This window comes from Sorex fumeus, unplaced genomic scaffold, assembly GCF_029834395.1.
Source record: "Sorex fumeus unplaced genomic scaffold, SorFum_2.1 ptg000008l, whole genome shotgun sequence".
Taxonomy (NCBI): domain Eukaryota; kingdom Metazoa; phylum Chordata; class Mammalia; order Eulipotyphla; family Soricidae; genus Sorex; species Sorex fumeus.
The window spans coordinates 33,617,188-33,635,213 of record NW_026606065.1 but is presented as its reverse complement, the minus strand read 5'-3'; the positions used below and the strand labels follow the sequence as shown (position 1 = coordinate 33,635,213).

General features: G+C 51.2%; 1 protein-coding gene across 1 annotated transcript in view; it reads right to left on the bottom strand.

Moving 5' to 3' along the window:
* The window catches only part of ABCC4 (ATP binding cassette subfamily C member 4), a 211,844-nt gene that overhangs the window by 100,472 nt on the left and 93,346 nt on the right, over positions 1–18,026 (bottom strand). The window contains exons 16-19 of the mRNA XM_056109770.1: positions 17,570–17,710; positions 16,986–17,023; positions 16,439–16,533; positions 13,951–14,097 (exon numbers count right to left, since the gene is read on the bottom strand). Of these exons, the coding sequence (XP_055965745.1) occupies positions 13,951–14,097; positions 16,439–16,533; positions 16,986–17,023; positions 17,570–17,710 (421 nt within the window). The remainder of the gene's footprint in view (positions 1–13,950; positions 14,098–16,438; positions 16,534–16,985; positions 17,024–17,569; positions 17,711–18,026) is intronic.

The window sequence follows — 18,026 nt, the reverse complement described above, 5'->3', positions numbered from 1 at the left end:
TCATTTTTTCGTGCTTTTGAGAAAAGGTGAATGCAAAGAAGTGCTACATTTTGACCAGATGAGGCACTTAAATTGATAATAATGATGATGATATAATAATAATAACAATAATAATAATAACAAAAGTCCCTGCTACTCCTCTAATAATAATAATAATAATAATAATAAAAGTTCCTGCTACTCCTCTAAGAAGTCTCTCTCCTTCCTGGAACAATTTCAAAGTTCCACTGACATAGAACTTATTTCATAAAATTTCAAACTGTCTTTCCTTAATTACACAATAGACTTCTGTAATAAACTTCAGCCGTATCACTTTCAAACAAGAAGTAAACCAGATGTTGGTGCTTCTATGCAAAAACGAAGCGCTCATTGTTGAACCAAATTAAATTAAAATGAACCCTGGGATGAAGCTAAGCCCCGTGGAAAAGAGAAACAAAAACAAAACAAGCCAACAATCACGGAACACGCTGTCGCACTGGCTCCATGGCACGCGGCTCGCGGCTCGTGGTCATCGACCCGCTTCCGCCGGCAGCTGGGAACGCACAAGCCCCCATGCACACGCCCCCCCCCCCCCATTGTTTTCCCAAAATTAGAGACACCCAGGGCAGTTTGTGGGAAGAGAGAAAACCCTCCAACTTCCACCACGTCCCTCACAAGAAAGCCCCCTGCCCTGCCCTTTGGCGAGATGCTGTTTCATTTTTCTTCCTTTCCTTAAAGAGGGCTTCGAGGAGGCCACACCCAGCAGTGCTCAGTGCTCAGGTGCTACTCCTGACTCTGTGCTGGGGGATCACCCTGGCAGTTCTTGGAGCCCACGCAGTGTACAGAAAAGGAATCGGGGTGGGCCCCGTGCCAGACCAACACCTCCCGCTGTTTCCTTGCTCCAGGCCTGCCCAGTGCTCATTAGACACGGGTGAGAACAAGATAGCACGGGGGCTGGGGATGGGGTGGGGGGTTGTTATAGCACTTGCCTTGCATCCTGCTGAGCCGGGTTTGAATCCCTGATGCCACATACGGTCTCCTGAGCACCGAGCCAGGAATAGCCCCTGAGCATTGGTGTGACCCGGATTTGATGGCCCCGGTCCAAAGCACCACAGCCCAAAAGAATAGACGTGGCGCATCCTTGGTCTCTTAGGGCAGAGTGGCTCACTACTCAGTCATGTCCACAGGTCAGATAGAGGGAAGCGAGGGGGTCTGTGTCATGGTGGGGCTGGAACTTGCATTCTGGCGGGCACTAGACGATTCTCTGAGAGTTGGGACAAAGTTAACACTGGCCCATGGAGGAAGGAGGGCAAACTGCGGGCCCCTTTGTTTGCGGGTTAGTCTTTGAACTTCGAGTCGTGTGTCTCTCTGACGTCCCACAGCAGGAAGCACTCAGATGTGACAAGCTCCAAAAGAGAAATGTCTTATGCCGGAGAGAGGACAGAGGTCAGACACCTGCCTTCCAGCATGTGAGGCCCAGCTTGAACCCCTAACGGTGCCCTGAGCACAGGGCCAGGATTAGCCCCGGAGTACCACCCAAATAACCCCCAAACAAAATGCCTCTTGCTTACCTCCTCACCCCGTCCTGCAGCCCCCCAGTACTTAGAATAACCAGGCTTCATCACAAAGCCTCGGGAACTGCGGCAGAGTTGCCCTGAGATTGCGACACTGTGCTCTTGGGACAAGAGATTCAAGACACCGAAGCTACATCTGACTCCCTGTCCCAAAGCAGCTTCAAACTAGTCATCAATTTTTGTTTGTTTGGCTGATTTGGGGGCCCACCAAGCAGTGCTCAAGGTTTACTCCTGGTTCTGGATTGGAGATCCCTGCTGGCAGGACTCAGGGGGCCATGCAGGTGCTGGGGGTCTCAAACTCAGGTTGGCCACATGCAAGGCAAGTGCCCTAGCCACACGTGTCCCATCTCTTTGGCCCCCGTTCACCAATTTTGATGAGCAAAATGCTCTCATGGGACGCAAATCTCAATACTGGCCGTCAGAACTATGGGGTAAGGGGGCAGGGGTGGATACGGTGAAAGAGGAGCTGTATTTAATGAGAAAAAAGTTAAATAAAAAAACCCAATGGGGCTGGAGCAATAACATGGCGGGTAGGGCATTTGTGTTGCACACGGCCGACCCAGGTTCAATTCCCAGCATCCCATATAGTCCCAAGCACGGCCAGGAGTAATTCCTGAGTGCATGAACCAGGAGTAACCCCTGTGCATCACTGGACGTGACCCAAAAAGCAAAAAGCAAAAAGCAAAAAAAAAAAAAAAAAAAAAAAAAACAGTGGGGCTGGAGCAATAACACAGCAGGTAGGGCATTTGTCTTGCACAGGGCCAACCCAGGTTCAATCCCCAGCATCCCATGAGCCAGGAGTAAACCCTAAGCAAAAAAGTCTGGCCTCAAGGCGCTAGTGTGATAGAACAGTGGGTAAGGCACTTGCCTTGCATGTGGCTATCCTAGGTTCATTGCCCGGCCCAGCACCCCAGAGGGTCCCCTGAGTCTGCCAGAAGTGATCCTTGAGCACTGAGCCGGGAATAAGCCCTGGGCACTACCGGGTGTGCCCCAAACCCTCAACCCCCCAAAAGAAAGAAAGTCTGGCCTCAAGAGGAATTGAAAGCTTCTTCATTTGATCTTCAGAATTCCCTAACATAAGAGTGAAATCTATTCCACAGATCTAAAGACTTGACAATTTGTTAATGAACAGAAGCTCGTCTGATGAGACGATAAACCTCCGTGGGTCTGAGTGCTCCAGGTGTGCCCTTTCATGAGTCTGGCTAGTCATGTCAACAACTATTTATTTCATCTTGAGCTCCAGGAAGAACTCTCTTCCAGTTACCCGATTACTCATCCCCTTGACACGCATGCTCATTTTCCTTTGATTTACAGAGCTGAACTATGGGGTAAGGGGGTTGGAGCGATAACACAGCGGGTAGGGCATGTGTCAAGATGAACCTTGAAATCTGGCAAAAAAGGGGAAAACATCTGTCCACAATGCTGGTAGGCTTCACTCAACTATACTGGATTCCCTTTTCATGCTAAGTAACAGGGAGAACAGAGAGAAGATTTAATGGGAGATAGAATTCTAAGATGGAAGCATTATTGCCTGCTCCCAAGACGATAAGGAAAACCAACCTAAGAAAAGGCACATTTGGGCTGGAGTGACAGCACAGCTGATAAAGCATTTGCCTTGCACCCAGCCAACCCAGGTTCAATTCCCAGCATCCCATATGGTACCCTGAGCACTGCCAGGAGTAATTCTTGAGAGCAGAGCCAGGAGTAACCCTTGTGCATCGCCAGGTGTGACCCAAAAGTAAAGTAAAAGGCCCTCCCGTTGATCATCGATTTGCTCGAGCGGTCCCAGTAACGTCTCCATTGGAGATTTTGTTGTTACTGTGTTTGGCATATTGAATACATCACGGCGGCTTGCCAGGCTCTGCCGTGCGGGCGAGTTACTCTCAGTAGCTTGCCAGGCTCTCCGAGAGGGGCGAAGGAATCGAACTCGGGTCGGCCATGTTGGCTGCGTGCAAGGCAAACGCCCTACCGCTGTGCTATCGCTCCAGCCCCAAAAAGCAAAAAAAAAAAAAAAAAAATCCCAAGTTCCCCCATTCCATCCTTGTTCAGTATTTTTTTTGAAATATTAAAAGGGAAGGAAAGAGAAACAGACACCCACATTTCTCACTACACTGCGGGAGACCCAGAATCCCATGCTGGGAGAGAGTGTCCCGGACAGACTCACGGACACGCACGAGTCGCAATGCAGCTCGGAGAGAAGCGGGCATGTGCTGTGGGTCATGCCACACCTGTACATCTCCCTGCCGTCTGTGTTGATGCCACCATCAAACCGACTGATAAAGGAGATCACTCATTCCACTTATACTTCCGGAAGACTCCCACTGCAAGGTCAGAGTGAGGTCACTAACCAGGCATCCCCTGTACAAGGGACAGTCGGCTGCAGGACGCAGACTACAAAGCCAGCAGGGCTGAGGAGCAAGTTGCGCTTAAAGCATCCTGGCTCAGCAGTACAGAGAGGAGGGCATCTGCCATGCACGCAGCCAATCCAGATTCAATTCCCAGCATCCCATATGGTCCCCCGAGCACCGCCAGGACTAATTCCTGGATGCAGAACCAGGAGTAACCCCTGAGCATCGCTGGGTGTGACCCAAGACAAATAAAAGAAACCAGAGTTTGTTTAGGTTGTACTTCCTACCCATGACAGACCTAGAGGCAGACTTGGAGGATATTGGTCGACCATGACTATATAGTTTTAATAAAGTCTGGACAAAGGCTCTTCAACCCACTGCAAGTCAACGATCAACTGTGTAGCTGTTCAAGAGGATTCACCATATGCCCACATGACAGAATCCATTAAAATGCAAATACATGGGGTTGGAGCAATAGCACAGCAGGTAGGGCATTTGCCTTGCACACGGCAGACCTGAGTTCGATTCCCAGCATCCCACATGGTCCCCCAAACAGCTCCAGGTGTAATTCCTGAGTGCAGAACCAGGAGTAACCCCTGTGCATCGCTGGGTGGCTGGGTGTGACCCAAAAAGAAAAAAAAAAAGCAAATACCCCAAAAACAAGGCAGGGAATGGAAATATTCTAGAACAAAGTGAGAGATCCAATGATAGCTTTCCAGTTAAGCCCAGTATCTTAATCACCCTCCACTCCAGATGAACTGTGAATAGTGGGCTGTCTTTCTCCCCAAAACCGGAGATTAGAATGTGTGTGTGTGTGTGTGTGTGTGTGTGTGTGTGTGTGTGTGTGTGTGTTTTGGGTCACATCCGGCGATGCTCAGGGGTTACTCCCGGCTCTGCACTCAGAAATTACTCCTGGCGGTGCTCGGGGGACTGTAAAGAAAGAAATCATGACACTTTGGTTTCCAAAATTCTTCTCGCCCTCCCACTGGAGTGATTTCATTGGGAGAATGAGTCGTCATGAGGTTCCAAAAGAGAACATGTTTATGGAATGAGCAGAAAACCAAGGCCAACCAGTTAGGTCATTGATTATGACCAAAAAAAAAAAAATACAAGGCTGGGGAGATGGCTCCGAGCACTGGAGTGTAAGCTTTCCCTCAGGCAGGATGCCTGGGTTCCACCCTGGCACCAGAGTGGGTGACTCTCCCCCCTCTCCAGCATAGAGCAGGAATCCAGTATTCCCAGGGTGACGCCAAAACATAAAGGTCAGAGGGGTGAGACTCAAAACTTATTCTTTATATTTTTTGCTTTTTGGGTCACACCTGGCGATGCACAAGGGTTACTCCTGGCTCCACTCTCAGGAATTACTCCTGGCGGTGCTCAGGGGACCATATGGGATGCTGGGGATTGAACCAAGGTCTGCCACGTGCAAGGCAAATGCCCTCCCTGCTGTACTATCGTTCTAATCCCGTAAACTTTCTTCTTAAAAAGAAGAAACACCTTCCTTCTATAAAGAAGAAAAAAGAGAGAGAAGGTAGGACTGTGCATGTAGATGATGGTTATTCTTAATGAGTGAAGAGGCCCCTTTTTAATTAAAAATTGTATTAGAGAGAAGAAAAGTGTCTGCCATAGAAGCAGGCTAAGGGGTGGGGGTGACTGGAAGGAAACTAGGAACACTGGTAGTGGGAGATGTACACTGGTGGAAGGATGGGTGTTGGAACACTGTATAACTGAACCTAATATTGAACAACTTTGTAAGGGTCTATCTCATAGTGCTTAAAAAAAAACTATTGAGATTCAGTGGCATACAATGCCCTTAATAATGGTTTCTCATGCACATAATAATTCCAGCACCATACCCATCACTCCCTCCCTCTCCGAAGGCACCCACTTCCCAAGCCACCCCTCTTCCTAAATGTGTGGATCAGTCTCAGTCTCTGTCTCTCTGTGTCTCTGTCTCTGTCTCTGTCTCTGTCTCTGTCTCTGTCTCTGTCTCTCTCTCTGTCTCTCTCCCTCCCTCCCTCATATGAGTGAGATCATTCTGCATCTGTCCCTTCCTTCTGACTGACCTCAATCCTCATGATACCCTCTAGTTCCATCCATGTTGCTGCAAATGGCATGATTTTGCTCTTTCTTAGTACTGTATTCCATTGTGTATAAACACCACTTCTTGATCTGCTCTCCTGTAGTTAGGCATCTGGTTTGTTTGCCTTATCTTGGCTACTGTGATAAGTGCAGCAATGAACACAGGTGCGTGGTTAGGAAAATGCAAATCAAAAGGCCCCTCTTTACTGAGTAGAGAACTGGAGCCAGAAGAAGTGGCTGGTATGGCCGCTCACAGCATCCCGGGGGCTGGTGCAGTTCATGCCCAAGCCCAGGAACAGTTTGGAAATGTCTCGTGGTGTGTGTGGTTGGATGCGTTCCTTCTCTTTAACTCAGACAGGCATATTTAAACCAATAAGACTACAAGGGTACCAAGTATTAAACCACCAACGGTTCTGCAGGCTCAACTTAACCCTAAGGAAGTAGTACAGGCATCATCGGCCAGACCTTGCCAAGCAAACGGGACACCCGGAACCTTATTTTGTCTCTTGCCCTGAACCCAGCATCAAAGACGGGACATGCACAGGGTTTTCTCTGCCTGTCAACCCCTACCAAAAACAAAGGGAAATAAGCTAATTAGTAGAATCTAGCTCGGAAACAAAATTTCAGGGAAGAGCTCTGTTTAATATGAAAGAACAAGACTCTATCTATAATTCTACTCCAACACTGTAGCACTGTCGTCCCATTGTTCATCGATTTGCTTAAGCGGGCACCAGTAACATCTCCATTGTGTGACTTGTTGTTACTGTGTTGCATATCGAATATGCCATGGGGAGTTTTCAGAGCTCTGCCGTGCAAGTGGGACACTCTCGGTAGCTTGCCGGGCTCTCCGAGAGGAGTGGAGAAATTGAACCTGGGTCGGCTGCCTGCAAGGCAAACATCCTACCCACTGTGCTATCATTTCAGCCCAATACTGTAAAAGAAGATTAAAGCATGTACCCCCAAACCCACATGCCATAAGCCACCTGAGACTGTGATGCTGAACACAGTGGGATCTCCCCCACTTCCTTCCTACAGGGCATCAAAAGTCTGGTCCTTCTTTGCAGCTAAATCAACAGGAGGAAACGAGAGCCATCAGAATATTCTCGAGAGATTCCCAACGTACAGCAAAAGGGTGCAATGTTTGCCAGTGGTAGACAAGTGCTAAAATAATTGCCCGGGTAGAGATGACTGACAGAGATCACAATGGTGATCAAATATATGTAACTATGTAACTATTTAAACTCCGAACAAAGGCTTTATGATACTATTAGCGACAAATGAACAACTCCCATAAAGTATGACTTAATATCACCCTGATAAGAATTTAAGTACACATAACCATTGTGATGTGAAAAAAAAAAACATTATTTTTTAATATGTGACAGCCCGACAGGATTTAATTACCACACCTACTTCAAACTATTAGCTGGTGCATTCAAACCTGCAAAAATAATATTTATGTGGCTATTGAGAATCATCAGGATTGATGCAATCTTTTGTGCACTGCCCTTTCTACAGGCACTTGCGTTTGTTATTATTAACCAGGGAAAAAAATGAAAGGGGAAATGTGTGTTTTTGTTTTGCAACAAAGCTTTTCTGATGATGACTAACTTCTTCCTTTGAACGCAGAAAGCCTCTTAAACTAACTAATGTACATATAAATATGTTCTGGGCAAGGGGGAGGGAGGGAGGGGCTGTGTGGCATGTCTGCCAGGGCTGGGAGCAACCTGGGCAAGATGAGTCTTTGGAGAGCTGTCAGGACGGCTGTTATTTTTATTCTCCGTTTCTTCCAGCTCGTCTGCTCTCAAGGAAGAAAAATCCGAGTTTCTCTTGGCCACCTCCACCGCAGAACTCACTTGAAAGCAAGTGCCGTGAGTGATCTGGCATGAATGGGCAAATTATCCATTTTCCAGCAGTATCTCCACCGAACATGTACGTCGGTGACGAATGATGACACGGGAGAAATATTTTAACACGGAGCCTGGCCTTGTAAATCGGCTGAATGATGCTGTGTCAAAACAACACCTACCATAAATCAGAGGTTTTAGGACCAGTCTTTCTTGTTTGAACATGCTACCCGCTCAGCGGAGCCACTTGTGAGAACAGGCAGAGATTAATGTGTGCTAAGCCAAACCATCTTACTGCTGAACTTATGGGGCTGTAATTTAACAGGCCTATTATCGCCGAGGTAATTTTGACAGTGCTGAAATATTATGCCTGTTAAAAATATGCATTTAGGACTAACTCCAGTGGTCACTGGGACTGAATAAACAGAGAGATGCCCCTGCAATTATCGGGATGATTCTTTTCTGGAAGGCAGCAGGATGTTGACGATGGATTCTACACAGACGGCTGCTTTTTCTGAGGCTGCAAAGACCCAGCACCTTTGCTTTGGGTTCCATTTTTCACTCCTCCACGAACCACTAGGCCACGTGCCCCGGGAGTTCAGAGTCCCTTCTGCGTCTCAGCAAATGGTCTCTGTCCATCTGTCTATCCATCCATCCGTCCATCCATCCATCCGTCCATCCATCCATTCACTCACCACCTGGCCACTCTCCGCTCCCACATGCTATGCTCTCTGACTCGGGTATTTAGTGTTTGGGAAATTCATCCACAGAACTTCTTTGCCTAATCTGTCAGCGTGGAGAAGGTTTTGTTTTTTTCTATTTTGGTTTTGTAGCCACACCTGGAGGTGCCAAGGATCAAAGCCGGGTGCCGCGGCTCACAGTCCTGGCTCCCTCCTGCCCCGAGCCGTCTCTCTGGCCTGAGGGTGGAGATTTACATGACCAGATATTTTCTTTTTCCTGATAAAGGAAAGATACCAGAGGGTTTGCTCAAACTCCAGTGCAACCAGTCTTGTTCCATTTCTCCACGGCAGGAATAAAAACACACATCTCCCCAAGTCACTATGATTCTTTTTTAAAATAAATAGGGATTTAGGAAAATAAACAATAACAAAACATGAGGCTTTAGGGGCCAGGGAAATAGCACAGTGGGGAGGGCACTTATCTTGCAAACAGCTGACCTATGTTTGATCCCCAGCACCACATAAAGTGCCCCAAGCCCGCCAGGAGTGATCCCTGAGTACAGGGCCAAGAGTAAGCTCTGAGCACTGCCGGGTGTGGCAAGGAAAAAAAAAAAGTAGGGAAGGGGGTTATTTCGTCCTAACTGAACTTGATTTGTAAAGGAAAAACTCTCTCACTCTCAATCTCTCACTCTCTGTCTCTGTCTCTGTTTCTATCTCAAATTAGTTCTCTGAAATCAACACCCTGAGCCAATATTCACTTTGTAATTCTGAGAGAATTCAAAGAAAAACAAAACATGCCCAAACCCCACTGGGTGACACCGGCAGCTCTGTTTCTTACAAATGAACAGATTAAAAAGCAAATAAACAAATATTTGTCTGGAACCCACTGCAGCCGATGCTCTCGGCCAAGTTTGTATGTCACCGTAATGAGGCAAGAAAAGACAGGACGCCACCCCGCTTATCTTCCAAATGAAAAGCAAAACTACAGTGCTGGGCTCAGTGTCTGACAGGGATGGGGGCCAGCCAAGGATGCGGGACCCCGACTTTGGAGGGAAAGAGGCATTATGCACCCCAGCAATCTCCTCATTAGGAATGACAGTGCTATCGGGGTGCCAGCCACTCGCCGCCTGCTCAGAAGGCCAGGTGAGAAAGTGTGAGCTGAGAAATCTAAAGGAGAGGATGGCTCAGCACCCCCGGTGCCCGCCCAGCGAGCTTGAGGTCGGGACTTCAATCCCCCAGACTGCCCACAAAAGCCAAGCAAGGATCCTTCGGCTCTGGCCTCTGGGTCTCCCCAAGCCACAGAGAGTGTGATGATCGCAGCCGCCGACAAACACAAAGGATGTCAGCTGGGACTCTGCAACCCAGCACGCGTGCAACCCCAGATATCACACCCCCCCCCCCCCCCCCGCAAGGGAAAGGCACGGAGGGGCACACGGGAACAGGAAGGAACTCAGTGCTCGGAGAAATACACGCGTCTACTTTGGTAAGCGAGTGTCTTGGAGAAGCCACGGCCAGGGGCTGAGACTCCTACGGACACGCCACACCGCAGCAACTCTGGGCTTCAGAACAAATGGGATTTCCGAGAAGCCTTTGAAGTGGAAACCACCTGGATTTGCCAGAAAGTCACCAGCCTGGCACCGGGGCCCTGCCATAACATAGCGCACACTGCCCTCTGGTGCCAGGCATGGAGATGGAAACCCGGGTGTGATGATTCCCATAGCTGCCCGCCCTTCCTTTCTACCCTTCCTTTCTCCGGGACTTGCTGATGACCTAGGATGCCCCCTACCCCTGTGCCCCACCCCCCCACCATTGGCTGCAAGTGGCGACCTGACAGGCAGGAAGCGAAGGGGGTGGGCGACCAGGAGGGCGCACGTGGAGCAGACCAGGACCACCAGAACACAGCAGTCGCCAGCAAACATACAATCCAAGTTGCAAGTCAGTGGGCGCAGGAGACACAAACCCACCCCCGCGTCCCACCCCCGGCAGCTGAAAGGGCACGTGTGATGCCTTTATCCAAATGCGATAAAGATGGAAAGGAGCAACCACAGACAGAGGCAGAGGAAAGGAAAGTCAGAGAGGAGAGGGACACTGGGTTCTGGGGACGGGAGAGGTGGGACGGCGGGGGGTGGGGGAAGGGCCCTGGCCTTGCACACAGAGGAGCGGGTTCAATCCCTGACACCCCCAAGTCCCCACAGAAGTGAGCCCCGAGCACCACTGCGATGACTCAACAACAAAACGAAAGGGGAGGAGAGGTGGGGCTGGAGCTGGAGCCATAGCACAGCAGGGTCGGGCATTTGCCTTGCACGCGGCCAATCCGGGTTCGATTCCCAGTATCCCATATGGTGCCCCGAGCACCGCCAGGAGTAATTCCTGAGTGCATGAGCCAGGAGTAACTCCTGTGCAAAGCTAAAAAAAAAAAAAAAAAAAAAAACACAAAACAAAAGGGGGGCATAAAAAGGGTTTAGGAAAGTGAGTTTTTGCCGTTTAAAGAGGATACAGTGGCGGATTCCAATCTTACCCACAGGGCCCATGCCCGGGTTATTAAGGACTCCCAGATGGGAAGGGTTGGTTATGGTGCAAAGAGATAAAGGCCACACACTCACCCACACGCCCTCCCCACCCCCCGCCACTCCCTTGAGGACTATGCAGAGAGCGACTAAGATGGAGCCAGGCCCGCATGGGAGGCCCACTCTCGGGGACCCTGTCTGTCCACTCTGCAGGTGAGATGAGAGAAAACCAGACCACAGGGACCTTGGGACCCCCAGAGATGGCCGGGTGCTCCGTAGCAGCAACAGGGTGAGTAAGTGATGGGGGAAATGCATCAGGATGTCAGGAAGAGAGCGGGAAGAGGGTCCATGGGAAGGGGCAGGGGGAGGGCAGTGACCACCTGGGGCTGATGTTTCTATGACGGGCGTCACTGAGAATATTCTGGCCAAGACATGCCTCGAGGGTGGAGGGACTCTGAGTGACCACCACAAAAGCAGGCCAGGGAGCAGAGTGGACAGCTACAACAGCTACATCCTTCCCCGTTTCTAGAACCCGAAGGTTCCCAGGACTCAGATCTCACAGACGAGCCCCAACTCTAGGTCTCCCCAAATGGGCTGTGAGTGACAGGGCCCAAGAAGAGCAATAAACGTGTCCCCCCACCCACCCCCAAGCCCCAAGCAAGCAGCTTGGAGAACTCTCTGGCTCACTTGGGGGTAGGACGTGATGAGAGACACACCCACCGTTCATGCCATGATGGCGTATACCAGCACACAGCTGTGAGTGTACACTCTCCTTCCCGCTCCAGGGGGACACAAGTGGATACAGGGTTCAGAGGAGCTGCCTCTGGGGGTGGGGAGCCTGAGGACATATGTTTGACACGCGACTTCTCCCCACCCCCTGTCCTGCACCCTACCCGAGTGCCCACCCACCCTGACCCCACCTCGGGTGCCAAGCCCAGGTGAGCAGCATCACGAAAGAGGAGACTCTGACATGACAACCAAGGGAAGGAGCAGGGGGGGAAACACGGAAGGACGCATGGATGCACATGCCATCAGCCATGTCCGCCAAGATGCATCACCCACAGAGGCCGGCTTGCTCACGGGCACAGCAAAAAGCACCCATGTGTTGGGGCTGAGAGGGCAGCTCAGAGGGCCGGTGCGCTTGGCTGGCGAGCTCGGTGAGGCCCCAAGTTTGATGCCCAGCACTGTCTGGCACCCTGAGCTGGGGGTGGTCCTGGTGGCCCCCCAGACAGCTAGGGCGAGCGCCTGCCCTGTAAATAATGCCAGTCTCACCCACATCAAGAAACGGCAACTGGCTCCTATAACGTCTTTTTTTTTGGGTCACACCCGTCGATGCACAGGGGTTACTCCTGGCACTGTACTCAGGAATTACTCCTGGTGGTGCTTGGGAGACCATATGAAATGCTGGGAATAGAACCCGGGTCGGCCACATGCATGGCAAACAAATGTACTACCCGGTGAGCTATGGCTCCAGCCCCAAAAAGTCTTAACCAAGGGGGAAAAAAAAAAAGAGTTCATGCCTACCCCACCCCCCGAAATGAATCAATAATCCATGGTACCTGCACATTTTCGGGATGGTGACTCCAATTTCTGGAGCACATAGTGGGCTTCTCTTTCCCGGGAGCTGATATCGGGGCAGGTTGAACACCACCAGGTCCCGCTGAGATCAGGGACCTCCAGAATGGTAGCCTGGCCCCCCTGTCTCCCACCAGGCGTGTGCTGGCGACTGCAGAAACCCAAAGGCACCAAAGCCCATGCACCCAGGCTGAGTGTGTCCGTGGGCATCTACGCAGAGGACTTGGGGTCTCACAGGTGCTCAGCTGAGTCACAGGCCAGACCCACAAGCAACCGCATAGACCAAAAGCCCACTGGCAGATGGCAGAGCTCAGGGCCTGTACAAAGGTTTACATGTGTAAACATCCAGCTTTAATCCCCCCTCTGGGGACAAAGCTTCTACAGCCAGGGCACATGCAAGCGGGCTGGGGTTCCATAAGGCAATGGGCAGAGGCAGAGGCAAACACACAGCCTGAGTTTGGGCAGTGGGAAGACACCACTGGGGCACTCAACTCTGGGGGGTCTGATCTGCAGCACAATCCATACCCGCAAATCCCTCAGCAACGTGGGCACTCGTAGATTTACACACACACACACACACACACACACACACACACAGATTGGCACATCCCTTAGCTAAGTGGGCACTCGTGGATTTTCACACACACACACACACACACACACACACCAGCACCGACATGCTACAGCCCCACTTGCTGCCAATCTTCTCTGGTGAGCGGAATTTGCAGGGGAAAATGGATCCTTGTTGGAGCCTGACCAGAGTCACGAGGAAGTTCCAGGGATGCTGCCTTGCAAACAAGGCCGTGTCACAACTGCAAACAGCTAGGAACTCTGAGTGAACTGGGCTGGGACCAGCATGCCCTAATGCTGCTGACTTTCGTTAGAGATTAACTGTGCTCCGATGGGATGAAAGTTAAATAAATACCTTACGATTGTGTAGGCTTGCATAGATGTTGATGTGGAATATACGGGAAGGGGGCTGTAAAGATTCACAAGGTGGTCTGATTTACTTCATCATTAGGCAGCGAAATAATATGTACTTTAAGGTGTTTTTGATCTTACCTATTTGATTTTATGTACTCTGGTGTATGCTGGATGTTTTGATCGTCAACCCAATAAAAAGGGGCTACAAAAGCCAGTCAGTGCTAAATGGCCTGAGTGCGCTTCAGCCCTCCGTTGCCAACATTCCACATATCTTGCTTATATCTCTACATCCCCGAGCAATCACTTGAGAACTAACAGATCCTTCCCAGCCCAGGCACACCGCAGCCCCTCTCCCCCCATCCCCCCACATACCGTCAAATACTCAGATATCACTGGACACACAGCTGGGAAAGAAGGCACGAGGGCCGACTTACCAATTGGGTTTCTATCGAAGAACAAGACCGGCGCCTTCAGGATGGACTCAAACATGCGGTTGTGCAAAGTCTGGGAGGAGTTCACCAGGACGTAGAAGACCAGAAGTGACCTTGCTATGCCGAAGATGACGGTGGCCACGGTGAGACCTGCCAAAGAACCATCACTCAGAGAGCTCAGAACACCGAGCCATTCTCCGGGAGCACCAGGCTGCAAACACACTTCACAGCCCATTTTTCCCAAAGTTTCTGGACTCTGCCTGGCTTTGGTTTGCTCACAAGATAAAGGACCAGTGAGTAACATTAATTTATTCTTCTCAAACTGTGTGTGTGTGTGTGTGTGTGTGTGTGTGTTGGGGAAGGGGGAGGAGATGGGACAGTCGTGTCTGATCCACTGTTTCTTACTAGGCTTTGTTATTGTTATTATTATTATTATTATTATTTTGGGGGGTCCCACCCAGCAATGCTCAGGGATTACTCCTGGCTCTGCACTCAGGAATCACTCCTAACGATGATCGGGGGACCATACAGGATGCCAAAGGTTGAACCCCGGTCGGCTGCACTCAAGGCAAACACACCCTCTCAGCTGTGCTATCGCTCTGGCCCCTTTCTAGACTTTCTTTAAGCAATGACAAGTTCTATGTAAAAACCCGTAAATGACCGAGATAAAGCAGAACTGGTTCTTGCCAATTCCCACGGTCCAAATTGTACTATTTACCCTGCCCTTAACCTGAACATGTGGTGCATTTTGTGAGCAATGCAATGACGAACAAGGCAACCGAAGATATGAACTACTGTTTTTTTTTTTTTAGGCTTTTGGTAGAAAAGGCCCAGGTAGCTTTTAAAATATACATTTAAAAACACCCTATGTTGACATGGACACTAGTGAAGGGATTCATGCTAGAACAGTGCACACCTGAAATTCAAATATGGGAGGGAGGGGGAGGAGAGGCAGTGCCATAGTACAGCAGGGAGGGTGTTTGCTTGGCACACAGTGGACCCAGATTTGATCACCAGCACCCCCATGTGATCCTCCCAGCCTGCCAGGAGTGCTCCCTGAACATCACTGGGGATGTAAGGCCTGAGCATCACTGGGGATGACCCAAAAACAAACAACAATCATGAGGAACTTTGTAATTCCCAGCGATTCAATATTTAAAAAAAAAAATCGATATTAAGGGCCAAGTGGAAAAATGTCCTAGTAATGAACTGCAAACAAACAGCTCTCCGTTTCAATGTGACAGCACTCAACTCTACACACAGCTCATCTATGGAGGGTCTGATACAAACAAACGTTTTTGCGTGGAAAGCCTCATGCCTATCACAGGCCCAGGTGAGAAAAAGGGGTTCCATGTGTGTGATAAACACTCCTCCGGGTACGAGGTTGTCTCTTCTGCCGACGCAGGTGATTTAAACTCTAGAAAACCTCTCGGACTACTCAAACTTCCACTGACAGCGTTTCCCTGTATACCCACAGGCCCCAAGAACACAGAACCGGCCGGGTTCCACCTTCCATGGCTCCCGGGCAGCCCAGCGCCTCGGAAGGCATACGGCAAACGGACCTAGATCTCTCATCAAGGACATGGGGAGAGAATAAGCACCAAATCTCACCGAGGGAGCTGGGAACAAAGCCATCCCACCACCACCACCACCACCACCTCTAGGCGGGGACCTTGCCGGAGTGTTAGCCGGTACGGAAGGAGGACAAGATGGGAAATTTTCAATGAGGCTCTCTCCTTCGCCAAGTTGGCAAGAGGACGCCCGGGGCCTCCAGGCGCTCTCGTGGGAAGTGCGCACGCCCGTGCGGTGTTCGTATCAGTCTGGCAACCCCAACGTGCAATTAATCCCACGGTCGGGAACGTGATAACGCTGCGATCTCCAGGTAAGAGAGCGAAGGAATCCTAATTCCCAGGCACGGGCTTGTCCCCTGCTTCGCGCCCCTCCTAGGTAATTAGCGAGGCCCCCGAGAGGAGCGGGGTGGCTTCAGGGAGGTTTGCGGGAACCCGTGAGGGAATAATGCTTTGCTTTCGGGCGGGGAGCAAGAGGGGCGGCGTGCTGTCAGGGGATTTTGCCCGAGTTCAATGGGAGCCGGGGTTTATTCCGACAGAATTGGAACAATTCGAACCACAGGGTGGAGATCCGTTTCTAATCCCCTTGCCCATCCATAGAGTGATAGAAGATTTAGCGGGAGCAAGCCACTCCGAGAGACAATGGGCAGGCAGTTCCAGCGGCTGGCTCCCTGAACGCGCCGTGCTGGTTTACCGCCGACAATCCAGCGCCCGAGCAAATTAAGAGTCTGCGTTCAGCCTCTTTTCTTCTTCCGAGTAGATTTTCGAAATCATTATTCTAATTAATTCGCGGGCTCAATGTGACTCAGACTCTTTAATCGGTTAAGACATGACTGAGTTCCTCCGGGGAGCGCTGCCTCTCACCGCGGCGCATGGTGGGCAGCCCGGCCTCCCGGATAATAGACCTCGGGACTGCACTTTACCTGAATAAATTCCCAAGTACCACTGGAGATCCAGCTCCCTGGTGACATTGCCCACTTCAGGCGCCGTGACGTTCAGAGCGCTCTGCCTGTTCGCCCTGAGGAACGGGGTGAGTGGGGAGGAAATGATTAGACGCCCAAGCAAAGGCACATAAATACATCTGGGGTTTCTTATTGCTGGTATTTTTCCCCCCTCCCTTGTTTTTAATTAACCTGGATGGGAGAGACACATTTTCAGGCTGGAAAAAAAAAACGTGAGAGATGATTTCCCAGCTCACACAGTCCTGATCAAAAAAATGCACATTGGAATCAATCACAACTTGCCCTCCGCCAAAGAGGGATGTGAGGAGGTGGCTGTGGGGTTGAGGCATGGTGGGGAGAGACCATTCTGGATCACATTCCACCACCACCACCTCCAACGTCCTTTTTCCCTCACGTGAACAAGCGAGGATGAGGGAAACCCTTCGGGGGAGCCCCTTCACCCCCCACCCAGAGAAACGGCAGCTTCCTGCCAAGGCTCAGCACTTCCTCTCGGATGAGAATCACTCACCAGTACGAAAGCCACCAGTCCTGAAGGATGTAGGCCACCTACAGAAGGGAGAGAGACGTCCGTCACACGCCAGCAGTCGGTTCCACCTCAGGACTCTCCCCCAGGCCTGCCACAGAGCGAGTTCTGGGAAACCCTTTCCCCACTCCAAAGAGGGCGTGTGCAAGGCCCAAGTCCAGCCCCCAGCAAGCCACGCCAGTGCCCACGCTCCAGCTTTGAAAGGTATCTCGTCCACGCCCCTACCCCCACCCCACCCTGAAGGCGCCACATCTCGTCCGAGAGGCGTCCAGTGCCCCCGGGAGCGCTGGGAATGGCAAATCCAGGCAGCCTTCGGTGTGATCCTCACCCCAGAAAGCCCGGCCACGACGTCTGAAGTGACCCTGCTTAAGCACAGCCCGTGTCTATGGGCCTGACCCCACCTGCGCTCAGGGATCATGAGGCTGCAAACCAGCGTCTGCTGAGCGGGCTGGTTCCTCAGGTGTCAGAAGGCGAAAGAATTCGGGTGGAAATCACGGCCCTCAGCGTGGGGCTGAAGCCCAGCCTTCCCGCCCCTCCCCCGCCCTCTCAGAGCCAATCTCCCCCCTCACCTGGGAGGCGATGTTCACGAGGAGGAGGATGACGATGACAGACCAATGGGCGCCAGCAGTGAAGTAATTCTTGTAGGCCTTGAAGCCCACCCGGCCCTCAGAGCGGCTCTCCTCGGGCACCAGCACCTGCACATTCTCGGGCTGTGGAGGGGACGGGCAGTGAGGGGCCGGCGTGGCTACTTATGGCTGCTACTCACGGGAAACAGGCACCTCATCCAACCCCCCGTGAAGCGGGGAGGGGGAAAAGAGCCCCTCAGCCAGGCAGAAGGGTGAGGATCAGAGACATGTACACCCACCCCTGGGCTGTCCTGCTTCAGGAATCAAGGTGGTGAAGCAGGTTCCATGAGCAAGGCTGCTCACTGGGGGGGCCACACTGTGATGGTGACACAGCGTGAGCCCTGAGCTGGCATGGTCCCCACCACCACCACCACCACCACCACCAAGCAAAACCAACCAA